The 20,863-nt window shown below is 37.7% G+C and overlaps 1 protein-coding gene and 1 pseudogene across 8 annotated transcripts in view; both read left to right on the top strand.

Moving 5' to 3' along the window:
* API5 (apoptosis inhibitor 5) overlaps positions 1-17,740 on the top strand; it is a 30,091-nt gene extending 12,351 nt beyond the window's left edge. The window contains exons 8-15 of one of the 8 annotated variants that reach the window (XR_002831467.1): positions 1,758-1,847; positions 2,831-3,012; positions 3,838-3,931; positions 4,935-4,991; positions 5,641-5,717; positions 6,209-6,345; positions 12,916-14,923; positions 15,166-15,506. Coding sequence is in view for 7 of the 8 variants with exons in the window: in XM_023761683.1 (XP_023617451.1) it covers positions 1,758-1,847; positions 2,831-3,012; positions 3,838-3,931; positions 4,935-4,991; positions 5,641-5,717; positions 6,209-6,345; positions 17,560-17,675 (753 nt within the window). In the remaining variant the exon portion in view is untranslated. The other 7 variants (XM_023761683.1, XM_023761682.1, XM_014463625.2 and 4 more) reach the window with 7 other exon arrangements.
* On the top strand, positions 3,023-3,818 carry LOC106698687 (annotated as a pseudogene).
* Positions 17,741-20,863: the final 3,123 nt, after the last annotated feature.

Raw genomic sequence — 20,863 nt, 5'->3', positions numbered from 1 at the left:
TTTACTTATCTCCCCACATTTAACCATATTCATCTTCGTATCCCCAGAATCTAGTGCAGAGCCTGATTCTGAAAGTCACTTGATGATTGTTGAATCAAACTGAAATATGAAAATGTACTTCCCTCATAGGTCTTTGGGGTAAAGAAGACTCATTGTACACTGTAGTTTGCTTCAAATGTTCTGGGTTTGGCTTATCAGGCTGGATTGAATAAAGCAAAGATGAATTTCAAGAATAGTGGCAAATACGAGAGACTAAATTTTAATAGCAAATGAGGCCCTCTCGAAGTGTTAGTAAATAATTATGTGCTGCTAACTCCTAGCCGAGTGGTTCCCAATGTGGGGCACACGCCCCACAGGAGGGCAATTTGATTTTTAAGGGGGGCAATTCGAGATGGTTATTAACAGTGAATTTTTTCCATTTCTTATGGTTCTAGGGGCCTCAAATACAGTATATAAACACATATTTTATTTTCATTTTTACAATTTCAGTTCTCTATTATATGTTTTGAAACTTTATTTGCTATTTTTTTCATATCACTTCGTTTTGTTTTGTTTTTTACAATTTCTTGGGGATTTCTTTCTCAGTACTTCAACTGTCCTTTTGTTATTTTATTTTTTCTCTTTCATGGATGCCATGTTTAGACCAAGTTAATGGCCTTTTAGGCTTCCTCCATGTGAATAGAAGTTCATTTTTTGAATAATAAAGAATTATTTGTCACAGGCGGGCATCCAGATTTTAGAGATACATAGGTGGGGCATGGCCAAAAAAAGTTTGGGAACCACTGCCCTAGCCGATTTGGCTCAGTAGATAGACCAAAGGGTCTGCGGACCAAAGAGTCCTGGGTTTGATTCCAGTCAAGGGCATATTCCTCGATCACAGGCTCCTCCCTGGCCTGGGCCCTGGTCAGGGCTTATGCAGGAGGCAACCAATTGATGTTTCTCTCACATCAATATTTCTCTGTCTTTCTCTCTCTCTTCCACACTCTCTCTAAAAATCAATGGAAAAATATCCTCAGGTGAAGATTTTTAAAAAAAATGTTATTTGCTGTTAAGAGTACTTCCGCAGTTTTTCTACAAATTGTCAAGTTAGTTAATGTATTTGTCACTTTTGCATTGTATTTAGCACTATCATTATTAACCTGTAGCAGAAAATATCATGTATATTCTTTTCCTTATTATATTTGATTGTTGAAAATTCTGAGAGCTGGGTGTTAGGGTCTTGCCCTGCAACTGACACATATTATTATATTTGATTGTTGAAAATTCTGAGAGCTGGGTGTTAGGGTCTTGCCCTGCAACTGACATATATTATTATTTGACCTTTAGTTTCCTCAACAGTAAAATATAGGGCTACATCTCTAAACGATTTTTTTTCAGGTCAAACATTCTGATTACATAAAAGTACAACTGAAAATTAAGCAGTCTTAAGTAGTTATCTAGAATCATTCTTATTTTACAGTTCTTGCTTATTCAAGAAAATATTGCTGCCGAAACCGGTTTGGCTCAGTGGATAGAGCGTCGGCCTGTGGACTGAAAGGTCCCAGGTTCGATTCCGGTCAAGGGCATGTACCTGGGTTGCGGGCACATCCCCAGTAGGAGATGTGCAGGAGGCAGCTGGTCGATGTTTCTCTCTCATCGATGTTTCTAACTCTCTATCTCTCTCCCTTCCTCTCTGTAAAAAATCAATAAAATATATTTTAAAAAAAAAAAAAAAAAAAAAGAAAATATTGCTAATAACAGTGAATTGTGTATTTTAGGTATTGAAACTGTTGGCGGAGATGAGTTCATTTTGTGGTGACATGGAAAAGCTAGAAACAAATTTAAGGAAATTGTTTGATAAGCTATTGGTAAGAACCCACCTCCCCCATGGAAATTATATAGCCCCTGAGTATAGTAGTGTAGTATTAATTTCTAGATTATGGAGAGCCAGATTTTGAAGTTACAGTATTAGACAATATTAGCAAGTGCTGTTAGCTGCTCAGGCCACATGTTTTCTACTTTTTTAAAAAAATCTATTTTTAATCTTTGCTGTTAAGAGTACTTCATATGTGAACCTCATATTAAAATCTATTTTTAATCTTTGGCATTTTTTCTGTTGTTGATGCTTTGTATGAAGTATAATACAGGATTTATATAGTAGGGTGTTCTGCTAGTCCTCTATCAAAATATTTTTTACATCAGTTGCATTTCACCAGGTTGCTGCCCAAGGCCTGGTAGGTTTAGCAACTAGGAAATAAAGTCATTTAAGTCATAATTGTAGAGAAAATAGGCTGTCTGATAAAATCATCAGAGTCACCAAATTATTTTGTTGGGTGTGAGCAGTTATGACGCAGTGATAAGCATTAGGTCCATAGTGTGAATGGAGTCATCCAGTATCTGTAATACCTACTAGGGTGCCTTTGGTGGTACTTTTTGAATGAAAAAAGAGTCAATACTTAGAGAATATGGACTAATATTCAAAGAAGATTTTTGGAATTAGCCTAATGTAGTAGGTTAAGATCACCGACTGATGAGGTTAACCTAGGTTGACTAACTTTTTCACCATAGGAAAGATACTACGCTTTCAGAATTCCACCTACATTGAGTGCCTAATGAATGTTAGCTACTTTCATTGTCATTGTTAGTAGTAGTAGCAGCTATAACATAGGTTAATATGGAGAATTGACAGTGTAGATCATTGATCCAAAAGGTCTAAAAGACATATCTTACTTAAATTTCTGATCTTGGTATGTTTTAATGCTTCATGCCTTACCATAAAAGCATGCCCTACAATTATATGCTTATAATTATTTAGAACAGATTGCAATATATCTGTATCTTCATCTCTTAGGAGTACATGCCTCTCCCTCCAGAAGAAGCAGAAAATGGGGAGAATGCTGGTAATGAAGAACCTAAGCTGCAATTCAGTTATGTGGAATGTTTGTTGTACAGCTTCCACCAGTTGGGTCGAAAACTTCCAGATTTCTTAACAGCCAAACTGAATGCAGAAAAGCTCAAAGATTTTAAAATTAGGTGATGTATGATTGAAGTAGTCTAATCCTTGGCAAAGACGATGGTTATCTGATGCTCCCTGGGTTTTATTTTCATTTTTACAAGAGCTGTCTTCCCACCCTGCCTTATTCCAATGGAACAAAATAGAAGAGCCACAAAACAGAAATGGGTGCAAACATATAACACCTGTCATATATGGGAGAGAAAGAACTTTTCCAAAAAATGGACTCTGGCTCTCCCCACTTGCTTTATGATTTGGGCAAGTTCTAACACCCCAAATTAACAAATTTACATCTTAAATTTTGAAATGCTTAGCTTCTGTATCATCTGTTACTGTCCTCTACTCTTTGGTAAAGCAGAGGTTTAATATGAAACATTTGATCAGAGGCAGGCAACTTAAGTTACTCTAGCTGGTTAGTGTGGTTTTGCCAGCTTCCAACATGGTGTACTGTGTTGGGCCAAAAACTGCAGGTGATGGTGCAGCCCATCAACCTCATCTTCAGATATTTTCAGACTAGATCTCAGATTCAGGTGTGACTTCATGAGCAAGATTATATGCGGATAGAGTGCTACCATTGGTTATGATGCATATGTGAACCTCATATTAGATGATACAGAAGATACTCATTCTAAAACAAAGTCAGGAAAACAACTGGGCTGGATCATGTTAAAAGGAGTTAATATTACTCTGCTCCGAAGAGTCTCCAACTAGAAATGACTAGTTGAAGTCAGAAATTTTGAGAAGGCAATACAGTTTGTATTTTTTAGGTGTCGTTTGTCTAAGTTGAAGTAGAAAAATAAAGTTGAAGTGATAATTTGCTAATTAACAAATACTTTTTCCTTTAGGCTGCAGTACTTTGCACGGGGCCTGCAGGTTTATATCAGACAACTTCGCTTGGCTCTCCAGGGTAAAACAGGCGAGGCCTTAAAAACAGACGAGGTAGGAATACTGAGTCACATCTCAAAAGAAATTTTTATAATAGCCACCATTTATTACCAATTCAGACTGTATTCATACATTGAAATGTAACATGCGACTTTATTTGAAATGGTGCTATAAGTCTGTGTTGTGATACATGATGTTAGAAGATTGTCTACATATTTACTAAGTTATATTTTAGTTATTTGCTAAGTTATATTTTTGTCATCATTGCAATATCTTGAATGTTTCCAATGTTTGTGGAAAATGTTACCAAACTTAGATACATACCAATCTTTCCCTAGGATCTCATTAGCAGTACATACTAGTATTGTTTAAATATTAATGGTTGTCATATTTTTAATTTCATCTTTTTGAAACCCAAATACTAAATTGCTAATTTTATACCAAACTTTGTTTGTGTTGGGATATTTGGTTCCCTGGTTTCATCTATTTTGATCATTCTGCATTCCAATCCTAGTGAAATATTTTAAGTTTTCATCATGTCTATCTTTAACTTAAACTGATTATACTTTTAAATATATTTTTATTGATTTCACAGAAAAAGGGAAAGGGAGAGAGAGATAGAAAAATCAATGATGAAAATCATTGATCGGATGCATCTTGTACATCTCCCACTGGGGATCAAGCCCTCAACCTGGGCATGTGCCCTGACCAGGAGTGGATATGTGATCTCCTGGTTCACAGGTCGATGCTAAACCATTAAGCCTCACCTGCCAGGCTAAACTAATGTGTGTTTTTTAAACTGATTATTTTTTAAATAATTCCTATGTGCATATGACCTGTCCCTTACTCATTTTTTCAGGTAGATTGTAGATAACACTTTAATGTTCTAACCTGTCAAGATTATTTACTTTCTTTGCCATCTCTGCACTGGTTTATAGTCAAAACAAAACAAAACAAAAAAAAAAAAAACAAACCAGGAATAATGATTCTGAAAGAGTAGTGTAATAGAATATGCATTGTAAAAGTTATTGGCATTCTATTTTTTTTCTTTTTGCAGAACAAGATTAAAGTTGTTGCATTGAAAATAACAAATAACATCAATGTTTTAATCAAGGTAATAAGTATTCCTTTCTTACCCAGTCCTCCCAAGCTTGCTAGAAAAGTAGTGTTTTACTTCTGAACTACTTAAAAATATGCAAGAGAAATACTTATTTGTTATTGATATTTTATCCTGAAACTTGAAATCACATTTAGAAGAAACTTAGCTTCACTTTCTTAAGTGTTGTGCAAAACAAGGGATTAATAATAGGTGTACCTTTTTTAAAAAGAATTATTTTTAATATATACTTTTCTTATTGACTTCAGAGAAGAAGGGAGAGGGAGAGAGAGAGAAACATCAGTGATGAGAGAGTCATTGATTGGCTGTCTCCTGCATGCCCCACACCTGGGATCGAGCCCACAACCCTGGGCATGTGCCCTGACCTGGAATCCAAATGTGACCTCCTGGTTCATAGGTCGACACTCAACCACTGAGCAACACCAGCAGGGTAGTAATAGGTGTAACTTTTAACAAAATTGTCCTTGTTTAGTTTTTTTCTTGCAGCATTTTTTAGGACCTTAATCACCGGCACAAGAGCAAGAAAGATAAAGCTTCCTTTCCTAAAATTAATCTTTAAGATGTCTCCCTGTTTCTTACCTTCACCACCCAACCACTCCACTCACCATCAAATATATAGAAATCTTGTCTAATTTTGTCTCTTCAGGATCTCTTCCACATTCCTCCCTCTTATAAGAGCACGGTAACATTATCCTGGAAACCTGTACAGAAGGTTGAAATTGGGTAAGAATTATATTTAAAAAGAATTTAAGTGTTATGATTTACAAATATGAAAATCTGAATTCAGATGTTATATTTACTGTACAAAGTGGTACGTTATTAAGTGGTTCTTAATAAGATGTTAAAATATGACTATTAGAAGTATGACTTAAAATATAAAATCTAATTCCAATACTTATAAAATACACTGAAGGAATACAGCCCTAGGTTTTTCAGCCTATTTGTATTCATGTAACATAACTAGACTTTCTGACAAGTTTTACAAAATGGTTCACTTGCATATAGTCTTTGAAGTTACGTATTCTAGATTATTTTAAAGCCTTATAAATCTTTTTCGATAATGTCTGCATAACTAAGACACAGTTAATTTGATGACATCAGAATGTTATTCTTTTTTTCTGGTATGATTATCATCTTTACAGTGCCTATGCTAAATTATAAGTCCCTCTGATTTAATGCAATTTTTTTTATTGTGGTTCTTTTTACGGTTATAGGCAAAAGAGGGCCACTGAAGATACAACTTCTGGTTCACCACCCAAGAAATCTCCAGCAGGACCAAAAAGAGATGCAAGGCAGATTTATAATCCTCCTAGTGGGAAATATAGCAGCAATTTGGGCAACTTTAATTATGGTGAGCGTTTCCGTTTGGGTATAAGCAGTATGCGAGATTAGACAGAGATTGTGTTGTACTTGATTTTCATTATCAGTTATATATACTATTATAGCTGTTTTGTGTGATTTTTCTGAGTTAGCTTAGGGAATTAGAGCTATTGGGGAAACAGTTGATCCCGTTCCTTTTTGAAACACTCTTGTGGGCTCATTGAACTGAGCATGTAGCACTAAGCACTTAAAAGAGAAAAATATGCCTCTTGTATTCAGAGGAGCCAAAAGAAAAAAAAAGAAAGGAAATTGGCATGAACCATCCATTCCTGGTATTCCCTGTTCTAGCTTCAAGGCAAGACAATCTGTGCATTCTCCCTCAGGGATAGAACTATAGCTTCTGGCAAATGTGGTGTTAGTGATCCTCCCTGGTCCTTGTCAGCCTACTGCTTGTCCTCCCATCTTCTGAACTGTTTCAAAAGGAGAGGTCATAGAAATGGAGTCAGATGTTAAAGTGTCATCTGGCAAAGAAGATGTGATACATTGTGGTCTCCCTCCCGCCCAGAGTGCAGTCCTCTTGTCAGTTTCAGCTGTTAGTGCCAGAAAGGTTTCCCACTAATCTATTCTCTCCCAGGGCTATCAAATGAGAAGTGAGGTTTGTTTCTCATTGACTTAAACCCTCATAGTTCCTTTCAACAAAGAATAGACGAAAATATCATTGACTCCACAAATCTTGTTTTAAGATATCTATATATAAAAAAACCTAATGTGCTAAGTGTCCGACCAATCAGTCGACCGCTTGACCAGTCACTATAACACACACTGACCACCAGGGGGAGACGCTGCAACTGGTAGGTTATCTTGCTGCCAGGGTCGAGCAGATTGGGAATGGGCGAGACAGGCTGGACACGCCCTGGAGCCAACCTTCCTCGGTCCCTTCCCGGCCTCTAAAATATTTCTTCTAATTAATTTCCTTTCAGTGTGCATGAATTCGTGCAATGGGCCTCTAGTTTAATAATACTAGCACTCAAACATACTTGTTATTGGCCTTGATTACCAGAATTACAATCAAAGTAATTCTGCAGTACAAGTTTCCCCCACTATCCATAAGTAGAGCATTCCTATAAACCTTTCATAAGCCAAAATGGTGTGAAATGGAAGCAGTTATGTTAAATTTATGTAGAAAAATTTTAGAGCCTTCCAAGACCCAAAAAATAACCTACCAAATTACACATCCTATATAATAAAAGCCTAATATGCAAATTGTCCCCTCAACTGGGAGTTTGATCAGGGGGTGGGGCCAGCAGCAGCAGGCGGCCAAGGGAAGGGAGGCTTCCCCACCCCCCAGTTCACCCCCTGTGGGCAGCTGCTAGGGACCCTACCTGTGCACGAATTTCATGCACTGGGTCTCTAGTAAAAACATAAAATAATACATATAGTCAAAGCAGGAATGATGATAAATACACACCATGTTTACATGCATCAGTCCCACTCAAGCAGTATATTTTCTGTTACTGGATGCCAAGTAAAAGATCACTTTGATACTAGCAGAACCTATGGTAACCAGCAGCTTTCAACATTCTCTGTGTAAGTAGTACAAATGGTAGACATAGGCTGATTCAATACACAGCATCTTTATTTCATTCACCACAATTGAAACGCTTAATTACATCCAGTTTTAAAATAAGCGTAACATCTTCACAAACTCTCGGGCTTTTCTGATATTTTAGAACACATCTTACTTGGGTATGCATAAAATCAAGATAGAGCACAGGTGCTCACAGATACTGTTCAAAGCTATGGCAGCTTGATACTGAGATGAATGAGTGTAGTTCCTGGGAAAGGAACTTGGTGGAGCCACTCACTGTTCGCTGCATGCTACCTTGATAATGGCTTACTGCAGAACAAACACTGAATACTATTTTTGCTTTTTTTGCCTTTTTTCTTTGAGGCAACTTTAGTGTGGGAAAGATCACTGAATTCTTTTACTTATGTAATAATATGAAAATGTGCATCTCAGCCTCTTTTCTTACCTGAAAAATAGGTGTAACAACGAGATCTTAAAAACTTCAAATAAGAATATTTGTGAAAGCATTTTGTAAATGGAAAGGATTTTGTGTTACTTTAGGCATATTTAGACTTTTGTCCAAATATTGTCCTCTGTCACTTTTACGAGTTAATATGATGTCTTAAAATTAACCATTTTTAAAATCAACTATTAGATCAGATTCTATCATTTGATTTAATGAACATAATCAAGAACTATGGCAATACGTAGAGAATTGTATTACTTCACTTGGGCAGGTCAGTTACTCTTGAGTTTCCATGAGGATTCTGCCCTGTGCCTGATAGTGAGAATCATGATAATAATGCATTTGAAAAATGCAAACCCTTAGATTGTATGTGATATTTTTTAAACTATCAACGTGAAAAACATTTTTTTACCCAAGACAAAAATCCAGGAGTCACTTACAACTTCAATTCTGTAGTCATCAAAGTAACAAAGGGTAAACAAGCATGCCCAATGATTGTCTTTTGTGTCAGGTATTACAATACTTTACAATACTTGAATATTTCTATAGGGCGCAACTTGTAATTGGGGGTTTATCGTAAATTGAATTACAAAGCTAACTCAACTCTGATTCTTAATAAAAAATAGGAGTAAATTTTCTTCTAGTTTTTATATTTGGGAGCTGCTTATCTGCTTATGCATATTCTTGTAGTACTACAGATTAGAATTGGTGGACCTATCTCAGAATTTTTACACCTTTTTTATGCCTGTCTTTGGGGAAATGAAAGCATATCAGGAAGGTGTTTCGCATATCAGAAGCATGTTGCATTTCTTTTTTTCTGGGATGTTATTGTTGCCTCAAAATTGGAGGGGAAAAATGTTTGTGGTCTTTTTAAGACGAGATTTTGTTTATATTTTTTAAATTTTCTTATAATGGGATTAAATGGTTTACTTTAAAAAAACAGGACATTTTGCAATATGTCCCAGTCGCAATACGTACTTGCTAATAAAATGTTTCATTGTAATGAATTTAAAATTGTACAAAACATGTTAATAAATGCTATCCGCTTATCCCTCAAAAAGAAAAATGTTACCCACGTTTGGCAAAATCATCATAATTCTACTTTTCCATGTCAGCCAAGCTCGTGCTTTGTTTTATTTTTTCCAGGAAGACTGAATGGTTGTTGATGTTTTTTAAGTCATATACACTGAAGGGTTAGGAAATTTATTCCTTTTGTGTTATTAGGGAAACAGGTAGTGTTAATATTACCACCCACTGTTCAGAACAGGTCTATTGTACCAGTGCCATGGGCCTAAACTTGTTCACCATAAAGGAGGAGCCATAATTTGTGATTGTTCTTTGAGTCCATGCAGATATATTTAGACTTTGTTTCCTTATCCAAGTTTATTATTTTACTAGCCCATGTCTCATTTATTTATTTTATAAACATAGTACTGGTTCCCACAACTGAGTTCAGCTTCCCGGTGCATTTTCAATTAAATCACTTACAAACATATCAATGTTTAGTTTTCTTTCCTATGAATAAAGTTCCCCAGTAACCTGGGAGTAGTAAACATTCTATATTTTGTGACTTGTGTCCTTTACCTTTTACCTTTTTAAAATATAAAAATAATTTTTATAGCATAATTTTAACTGGGTGGAGTGGTGTTTTAACTTAGTAATATAAGCTTGAAACCACTAGAAAAAAAAACACAAGTGCAGAATGGTCTCTCAGGATGAAGCCCTTTGAAAAGAAAATTTGGTGACTCTGTACTGTAATAACAGCTGTATCAGTTGCAGATCAAAAAGAAATAGCCAGTATAGAAAAGATAACATGCCCTAACCAGTTTGGCTCAGTGGATAGAGCGTCGGCCTGTGGACTCAAGGGTCCCAGGTTTGATATCCGTCAAGGGCATGTACCTTGGTTGCGGGCACATCCCCAGTAGGGAATGTGCAGGAGGCAGCTGATTGATGTTTCTCTCTCATCGATGTTTCTAACTCCCTATCCCTCTCCCTTCCTCTCTGTAAAAAATCAATAAAATATATATTAAAAAAAAAAAAGATAACAGGATCAAGTAATACCATCATACAGCATATTTAATATATTCATTAGAAATAGCTGAACAATTTAGGGGAATCCAGTTCCTCATATTGAAATTGATTGAAAAACAATTGAAAGGGTGGATTTTAGTAGTCTGTTATTAGCTTATAGCTAATAATAATGATATCAATGAAAGTGTTTAGTAAGTGTGTTGATGTTAAATTTACTGAGAAATTAAGGTTTTATAATGAGTATGGTGGGGGGGAATGTGCAGACATGCAATAGATGAGGCCAAGTCTTAGTCAAAAATGCAGAGTTATAGCTACATAAAGGTTGCATCACTACCTGAATGCACCCATGGTCACTGCATTCTTTCCCTCAGAACATTTAGTAATATTCTGAATGTGTGAATCAGATCCCATTCTATTAAACAGATAAATATTGGCTAAGCTGGGGAAAGATCTAGTTAGTTATCTCACGAGTTTCTGGAGGCAAAATATATATATATCAAAACATCACCCAGCCCTGACCGGTTTGGCTCAGTGGATAGAGCGTCGCCCTGCGGGCTGAACGGTTCCAGGTTTGATTCCGGCCAAGGGCATGTACCTTGGTTGCAGGCACATCCCCAGTCGGGGGTATGCAAGAGGCAGCTGATCGATGTTTCTCTCTCATCGATGTTTCTAACTCTATCCCCTTCACTTCCTCTCTGTGAAAAATCAATAAAATATTTTTTTTAAAAAAATCACCCAAATAAGGTAATTATATTTCTAGCCATAATGGTAAAAAAAATGGGTTGCAGTGCCGACTTAATAGGAATTTTTCAAGTATCCAACATTATGGATCCAAAAATAGCAACACAGTTTCTTTTTCGTGCTCCTAATAATATGCCTGCCGCAATGAGGAAGTTTGAAAGTTCAATGAAGAGATTTGATCTCTGGAATTAGAAATTTGAGACTCTTAATTTATGTATGATGAAAGTCCAGGCTTGCTGATAACTTCAATCAATTTTCTTTCCTGGAAAGACTCCTCAGGAATATGTCTCTGGAGCTATAAAAGAGACTGCCTAATGAGTCAACATCTTACTCTACCATATGACACATGTGACTTGATTTTTCAGCAAAAGATGTGCTTAATTTATAATCAGTAACCCAAATACCGTATGTATACACATCATTACTTTTTGGCAGCATCTCTGAGCAGCAGCTCATATAGCTGAATAAGCAGGGAGAAAAGCTGTCAGCATTTATATTTATACTAGAGGCCCGGTGCACGAATTCGTGCGTGGGTGGGGTCCTTCTGGGTGGCCTGTAGGGATCAGGCCGAAACCCACAGTCCAATACTGCCTGCAGCTCCTACCTGCCACTCCCACTCATCCTGGCCCTACTGTGCCTGCCGCAGGCTCGTGCCCAATCAGTCCCAATCAGGAGAGGCTGGCACTGCTACAGCAGCGCTCACCAGCCATGAGCCCTGCATCTGGCACCCTCCCAAGGGGAGTGGCCTGTGGGTTCGGGCCAGGGAGGGACAGTGGGAGGGCTCCAGTGAGTGTCCAGCCCATCTTGCTCAGACCCCAGCAGCAAGCTAATCTACCGGTCGGAGCATCTGCCCCCTGGTAGTCAGTGCACTTCATAGTGATCTGTTGAGCAACCTTAGCATATCATTAGCATATTATGCTTTGATTGGTTTCATTGTTCTGCAGTTTGGTCTATTCGCATATTACCCTTTTATTATATAGAACTAGAGACCTGGTGCACAAAAATTTGTGCACTGGCAGGGGCCGGGGGGTGTCCCTCAGCCCGACCTGTGCCCTCTCACAATCTGGGACTCCTCGGGAGATAACCACCTGCTGGTTTAGGCCCACTCCCCAGGTGGCAGATGGCAGGCCCGATCCCGCGGTGCCTGCCCCACCTCCCTGGGTCGCAAATGGCAGGCCCAGATCCTGCACTGGATCGAAGATGGCAGGCCTGGATCCCACCCTGGGTCGCAGATGGCAGGCCTGGGTGGCGGATTGTGCTGCTGCCCGCCCTGCCTGCAGTATGCAAATTTAACAGCCATCTTTGTTGGGTTAATTTGCATACTCTTCTGATTGGCTGATGGGCATAGCGAAGGTATGGTCAATTAGCATCTTTGTCTTTTATTAGTGTAGATTCTTGAGTTTTGGTGCTTGAAATATGATGACCCAATGCAAATTGTCTATTCATTGCATTTGAAAGGAAAATTGTGTCAGTCTAGCCTAATATTTTTAAGTATAGAAATTTTTATAGTTTCATTAATTATCTGTGATAGGCATCATAATATTGTGACCTTGAAACATCTTTGTTACTAGGATACATTTAATTGAGTACCAACTATGACTATATTTTGCACCTTGTTATATGTTCTTTGATATACATGTTGTCCTGGTTTTATGTACAGAATGAATCTATGGATGATGTAGCAGAATACTAATGCTGCTTTTATAGCGCCTACTGCTTCCTTCAGAGCACTGAGCTACATTTGCTGTACCATGAAGTCCTGAGCAAGACCTAAACCCTTGTTCGCTTTTTCGTAGAGCAGAGAGGAGCCTTCAGGGGAAGTAGAGGTGGCCGAGGTTGGGGAGCACGAGGAAATCGAAGTCGGGGAAGACTCTACTGAATAAGACATCTCATTCTTCAGCATCGTCATGAGCTTAACACTTAAATTCTACTACTCATTGGATTGCCGGGGATGTCCCTTAAAAGGACTGCTGCCTTCAGCTAAAAACTTATTGTTCTTTATACCTTTGTATGTATGATCTACTTTTGTAACAGACCATGGTTGTGTCCAAGGTAAAACCACAGCGATATTTTTGGATGCTTTGTGCGCAATCTTGTTTTTGCAATATCATCATTATTCAGACTTCATATTGTGAATCTTTTAAACATCTTAATAATTTGTTGAGAGCTATTCAAATCTAAAATATAATGAAATTCTATTTCTGATAACTGGTAAAGATGATCAGTTTTGAAAGCTTACTGATTTTCTTCTCCCCTCTGTCCTTTTCCCCCAATATATAGAGAAGAGTAATGGTCAATTTTAACATTTGGTTTTCATTGGGTTTTTTAAATAAAGCTGCTAGGCAATGGTTCAGCATTCCCACCTAGTGTACTAAGAGCAAAATACTTAAATGTAGAAATATTACATTTTTAGGAGAATGTAAGCTGCTTTGCACTGCTTACTTAACTCTTCTCCATATGTTGTGATAAGCTTTTGAATATGGGATCTTACTCTTTGAATAGAAATGTGTATGTATAATATACATACATACATAAGATATATATGTGTGTGTGTGTATATATATATATGCATGCTGACTACACAACATAAATCATTTTTTAAAATTCCAGGAACAGGTAATCTTTGACATGGTGATTACCCTTTTGAGGCTGAATCCATTATTAACTTGTTATCTAGGTTTTCTTCCCAGTAGTGAGGGATTTTGAGTCCGTTGCACTTACATGATTATTGTTATTTAAAACTGAAAATAAACAAAGGCTGCATTTTCAAAGATGAGTTTGGCAATCCCTTTTGGAGAAATACAGCCAAAATACTGAATCTGATGTACATATAGGTTTCTACAGGATGACACAGAATAATTTAGAATTTGGGAATTGAATAACCAGGGCAATCCAGGAAAAGTGACTTGATAACATGTTCTACCAATAATAAGGGATTCTCTCTGTTTGCTTTTGCCACTTTGAAGATTTAACTTCTCAGGTTATTAATCAAAATTATTGTATAAGTTAGCCAATAGAATATTTAGGTTAAAAAACAGATGGGGGGTTTGTGGAGTGTTTAATGTCATGGGCATTTTTAGTAGCATAGGTCCTTAGCTCTGCATTTGAATGTTTCATATATTTTTGTTTCACAGTTAATATTCCCTCCCCAAGTTTGCTACTCAAATCCAGTGTCTGAGTAACATTTTCTAGTAGTTTGGCATATTTTTTGAGGAATAGTTAGTAATTCCAATGGCAGTGTCTTCAATACTGTTAACCCTTACATTGGGGAAAAAACAAAACCCCTTTGTTAGAAATACTGCACATGTTTATGGGATAAATATTTTTTGAAGACTAAAATTATACAAGTGAGCATAAGAAATGGGTCAGCTTGATTATGGAGTGGTGGCAATAATCTAAACATTCCAAAAGACAATGAGCTGAACCTGAGCTCCCTTGGAATCTGAACAGACATAGGAATATGGAATTGCTATTTGAAAACTGTGACCCGGTGGCCGAAAGCCATTTCAAGTATAGGAACTGTATTAGGACTACAGTTATATAAATTTGAACTTTAGGAGTAACTTTTCCTCTTTTTCTTTTTTAAAGAGTATTTGTAAAGTCAAAGCTGAGCAGAATTGACTCTACTTTAAGTTTGATATTGAGTTGACTGTGTTCTTCCTTTGCCACCTCATTGTTCCCCTTCCCTTTCCTAAGGCAATAATGCACAACTTCGGTTACTTTTGCTTCAAAAATTTGAATGAAAAACTTCATGTCACGATTGTTTTTCTTTTGCAAGACATCTGTTTATCACATTGTTCAAAAGTAAGTGTTTCCTTATGCTTTTGGAATAAATTTCCTTTTGTAATTTTGTTTTGTGTCTTGATGTGTTATGATTATGATAACTTCAGATTCTTGGATATTCATTAAACATTTATTGATTGCTTTTCATGCGCCAAGCAGTGTATCTTACCATGAAAATACAAAGATAGACAAGCTACTGCTCTGCCTTCAAGGTCAGTCTTGCAAGTTATCTTTAATTTTCATTCTTTTGGATTTATTTTTAGAAGCTAACTCACTCTTCTGAAAAAAGGGATTTGGCTCTAATCAAAGCAAAACATCAGATACTTGCCAAATCATGAAATATTTCCATCCTCAAGTTAATATGCAAAAACAAGTTGGAACTTCTTAATATGACTACCAGCCTTGATTTGAAAAAAAAAAAAGAAAGAAAAAGTCTTCCTGAAGTAGTATCAAAGGTTAGAAATGTTCTAAAGCCAAAAGTTGAAATGGACCAGGACAAGATAAGTTCCCTTGGTGGTCACATTCTGTGGCTTTAAAACCACCTCTATGATATGTACTACTATTTGTAATACTTTAAACAAGAAAATAAAATTTAAAAAAAAAACACCTATATGCTGTGGACTGCCAAATTTGTGTCCATCATTTCTTGTTTAAGAGTTTCACAATAACCTGATTGTTCTTCCTGCTAGTACACGACTCTAGCCTGTTCTAAACACAGCAGCAAAGAGACATGTACTCTTTTACTTTAAGCTGTTCAATGGCTCCTCATTTCAGAATAAAAATCAAAAGCATTGCTGTGGCTTTAATTTCTGACCTCAGCTGCTGCTCTTCCCCTCCATCACACTGCTCAAGTCAGCTGGCTTCATGCAGGCTAGGTAGACACATTCCTGCTTTAGAATCTCTGCACTAGCTGTTTGCTCTAGCCACTCTCCCTTAGGTCTGCTTGCCTACTCCATTTCCTCCAAATCCTCAAACATCACTTCAAGGAATCATTTCATACTGCAATGCCCCTTTCTATCCTGCCAAGACTCCAGATCCCACTTACCCTACCATATGGTTTCTGGAGCACATAATTTGCTTCTATGTTGTGTACTCTGTCTCCCCCTGAGAAGACTATAATGTGGCTAAAATGCCACAGAGTAAGGATTTTTGCATGTTGCTCAAGCCTCTAAAAACAGTGCTTGGTACAGTAAGCTTTCAATAAATCAAAGGTAGTGTTTTAGGCTCTGGATAAAGTGGTGAACAAGTCAAGCAAACTCATGGAGTTTATTATGCAGAGCCTGATACGAGTGTTACAAGGGCACTGAAGCATTCTATGGGATAGTGTGTGAGAGCTAGCATAGAAAGAATGGTTAGAAAAAGCCGCTGAAGAATTCGTTTGAACAGACACCTGGATGGTTATTTGGAACCAATCTACTAGTAAAGATTTCAAGAAAAAGCATTTGAGATGGAGGTAGCAAAACCTACAGAACACCTGGCTTTAAGAATGCCAGACTGCTAGAGGGCTGCCTCAAAGCTTGTAGGCTCCTCATCTCGACCCCAGAACTCCTAAATTCCTCATCTACTATGTCTTCATCCGGCTATTTGGTTGATCCTTCGGGTTAGGCTAGACTTAACCATTGGCCTGTGTGCTCCCTCAGCTCACTATCCTTCCCCCATTTTAGAAACTACAGGGGGAACCCAAATTAGTTCTGGATGGGTAGAAAACAGCAAGTGAGATTTAATTTTAGCAAGTGTAATGGAAACATCTAATTTCTCCAAAAAAACCTAAGAAATTGGAGATTTATTCCTAGAAGTTGTATGTTCATTCCCTAAAATTAATGTTACCACAAATAAGAAAATCCAGCAAAAATCTGGTCATCATAGGGTTGATATTAGAAATAAGATCTGAGACAAAGCCTAGGTAAAATACTACATACTGTTCTAGTTTGCATTCAAGAATACACTAAGTAGAAAAGGAACAGAGAGAAATAAATAAGGGAATGGTATTCCTATGAGGACAAACTAAAAATTAGCATGCTATAAATAATGGATAAGATTAAAAAAAAAACCACAAACTCATGAAAGGTTTGAATAGAATGAACATGATTTTAATCATAAAACCGGGATATTTGGGTGTATATAAGGGAGTAAAAACTAGCTGTGGGGGATGATCCTTAGCTAATTACAGAATGAATAATTACAATTACTGCATAAAAACTGTCTTCCCCAACAGCTGCAAAGATTTGGATAAATTAATGGCTGCTAAGTCTGTGTCAGGAAAATTCTTTTGTGGCTGACCATCATGCTATCCTAGAGCAGCCCTGGTGTCCCTGTGGGTTAGAATCCTGTGCTGATTGAACCCTGGCTGTCATCCACAGTAGTCCTCATGCTTCAGACTACCCGATGTATTTGGCAAGCTATTTCTAAATTAAATTATTATTATGTATCCTCTGCCTTCCCTTTGAAGTCCCTCTTCACTTTGCATATAGCTGTTGGGGAGATACACCTGTAGAGCACTTCTTGTCACAACCAGCCTCCCTCCCTACACCCTCTCTCAAACCTGATCAATCCAGAATTGTTCTAAAGAAATTCACTACACAGTAGGCAGCTAATTCCTTCCATTCCTAGTTTCCCCTCGACTCTGGCTGGGCTAGCTTTGTTACTTTGACCAACAGAATGCAGAAGTGACACTTTGCCAGTTCTGGCCTGGCCCTCAAGGAGCCTGGCAGTTCTACTCTCACCGGTTCAGAGCCCTGAGCCACCATGTAAGAAGCCTCTGAAAATACCCTGAGAGAGAGAGGCCCAGCCTCCCTAGCCATTTCAGCCACTCCAGCCAAAGCACTAGACATGTGAGAGGAGCCATTTTGAGACATTCCAGCCTTATGAATGACGCCAGCCAACAGCAGGAAGAGAAGAACCACCTAGCTGAGTCTGGCCACAATCTATGAAAAATAATAAACCATGTTTTAAAACTTAAGCCACTAAGATTTAAATTGACTACGAAGCAAAAGATAATAAATTAACAGAATTAAAACCAGTGCTAACTCTCAGGGATATTTATATCTTAAGTATTTTTGCTAAGGAATAAACAGTACTGAGATTTTTTTTGCAACTTTCAGATAAAATGGCTCAAGGGAAGAAATTAAAAAGCCAGAAAAATCATTTTATTAGTGTCCAACTCCTAGTTTCAAAAATTCTATAATTTATTATGAGAGTAAATAAATCAAAGGACCTATTTGCCAAAATACTTTATGTTGAAAGACCAAATTAAATGCAGTTAGGGCTTTTTCTATCATTTGTTCAACTGGGAATTAAATTACAATTTACAGATCAGAACTTCTGTCAACTACCATCTTATATTTCTATATGCTTTATTTAAGCATCTAAAAGAGGAAGCATAATTAAAGAGGAAAGAGAAATATCCAAGTCTTAGAATAAAATAAGGGTAACAGGTGATCTATCTGGGTGTAGAAAATAAGTAGCAACAATTTTATTTAGGTTAAGATTTTTAAATGTTTTATTCACATAAAAAGGGAAACCTACCTTTTTGGGGGGTGGGGGTGAAAAAACTAAGCAAACTAACCACTTAATTATGGAAGCTTTATGGAAGATAAAAATATATTTATCTTTTTATCTTCCTGTCCTCAGATGCTAATAGCCTTACTAATTGAAAGTAATTAGTAAAAAATTACTCAAGAGTTTAGCTGTTCAAAATGTGCAAAGCAATATCACAAAGTAACATAGCATTAATTGCAATATTATTGTTAGAGAAATCAGAAGTCAAATAGAAGTTGACAGGCTTCTTTACATTCTGGGATTTGAGGTGTACCTTAAATAATAGATTTGAAAAGGGAGAGCGAGGAAAGAATTTCAGGCAGGGAACAGGATGAGTAAAGTCACTTCTAAGTAATACTGTGTGATGCTTAAAACAGTTCAGTAAAAGACTAGAGATCAGAATTTGGCAGTCAGGACCTGTGCAGGCAGAATTCTAGGATGACTCCCCACGATGCTCACCCTCATGTACTCTCCCTTGAATGTGGGAGAACATGTGAATATAATTTCCATGATTTATTGTCATATGACAAAAGGAATTTTTGCAGATGTCCTTAAGGTTACTAATTATGCATGTACAGTGACCAGTATACATTAAACACTCAATAAAAGTTAGATGATGATGACTGCCACTACTTAGCTTTATACACAGGTAAAAGAGTTGACTTCTATGCCTTAAAATAAGATGCTGAGAAGAAAGAGACTCCATCACTTGCCACTTCCCTCTTTCAGAAATTTGGAACATTCCTACTGTCTATATTTAAACTCCTTGGCATGGCATATAAGAAATCCTTACAATCTGTTACCAATTTCACCTTTTCACACTTACTGCTTATTTTGCCTGAATCAGCACCTGGTTAGTTGCTCTCTTTTCTACACCTGTGCCCATTATCCCACATTTCAATTGTTAACCTACCAATATCCCACAAGACTGTAGACTGCTCAGTGGTCATATTTCCATATCCAGTGTCTAGCAGAGTACTAGACAAAAGCAGATGAACCACACATTTTTAATTAACTGAGTGCTCATTACTTCAGTCCTCAAGAAAAGCTGCTCTCGGGAAGAAGAACAACAGAAACACTGTTGTGCGTTGCTTCCATAGCATGAAGTGATGTTTAAACACTTGGCAATTTTTTTTCCTGCGATATACCAGGGTAGAGAACTGGTCAGGCAAAATTCTCCTCCTTTTTTTCAAAGAGAAAACCCAAAGCATAATGAACCTAAATACAAAATGACACACAACGCTAGAAGGCAGCCCTGAAATACCTGAAACAACCTTATCTAAAAAGAAGCTGGGGGCCAGGCTAGTTGCTTGGACGGCCTGTTGGTGCACTAGTGGGAAGTGCATCTCCACCTTGAAAGTACCTCCCAGCCACCTGGGACTTGAGAAGGACGCATCCGACAGGGACGGGAAGAAAAGCCATGATGTGCTTTTCTAATGAGCTCCCGCCTGATGCCAACACTGCAGGTCTCCGGGCCGAGACCTGCCACCCAGGTCCACGCTGCCCAGTAACACAGCCACTAGCCACCGCCCCTGAAAGCCGGATCGTTCCAATTTAGATGAGCTGTAAATGTAACATGCATACCGATTTCCAAGACTTAGTGCTTTAAAAAAATCTAATCTGTACTAATTTCATATCGAACTTACAATATTTTGTACATACTGGGTTAAAGAAAATGTCAGTTGTTTCACTCGTTCTTTTAAATTACAGCTGTGGCTCGCAGCTCACATTCTACTACTGGACAGCGATGCCCTAGCCAATGGTTCTCAACCTTCTGGCCCTTTAAATACAGTTCCTCATGTTGTGACCCAACCATAAAATTACTTTCGTTGCTACTTCATAACTGTAATGTTGCTACTGTTATGAATCGTCATGTAAATATCTGATATGCAGGATGGTCTTAGGCGACCCCTGTGAAAGGGTCGTTCGACCGCCAAAGGGGTCGCGACCCACAGGTTGAGAACCGCTGCCCACTGTCCAGGTTAGGGAGCTTCCACCATGTGAGGCCTTTAGAATAAAAGGTAACGCATCGCGCCCGCCCAACCCGCCTGCCCGACCTATGAACCTAGATCCCCGTCAGGGCACCAGCCTGGGTTGCGGCTCCATCCTCAGTGGGGGGTGGGGGAGGTGTAGGCGGCAGCCCATCAATAATTCTCTCTCATCACTGACCTTTCTCTCTCTCCCTTCCTCTCTGAAATAAATAAAAATAAATAAACCAAAAAAAGTTAAAATAAAAACATAACACATCTCTTCCCTTAGAACAGATGCTTTGAAGGCATACCTTTCAATTCTCAACTATTTTACACAACCAGAAATAAAGATAAGATTAAAAAAACAAGGTTTTATTTAAAAACTAGAGGCCGGACAATAACAACAACAAAAAACGGTCTCCTACCTGAAACCAGGCTGGGCCGGCCACCGGAG

Source organism: Myotis lucifugus, unplaced genomic scaffold (assembly GCF_000147115.1).
Source record: "Myotis lucifugus unplaced genomic scaffold, Myoluc2.0 scaffold_213, whole genome shotgun sequence".
NCBI classification, from domain to species: domain Eukaryota; kingdom Metazoa; phylum Chordata; class Mammalia; order Chiroptera; family Vespertilionidae; genus Myotis; species Myotis lucifugus.
This window is presented reverse-complemented; position numbering and strand designations above follow the sequence as displayed.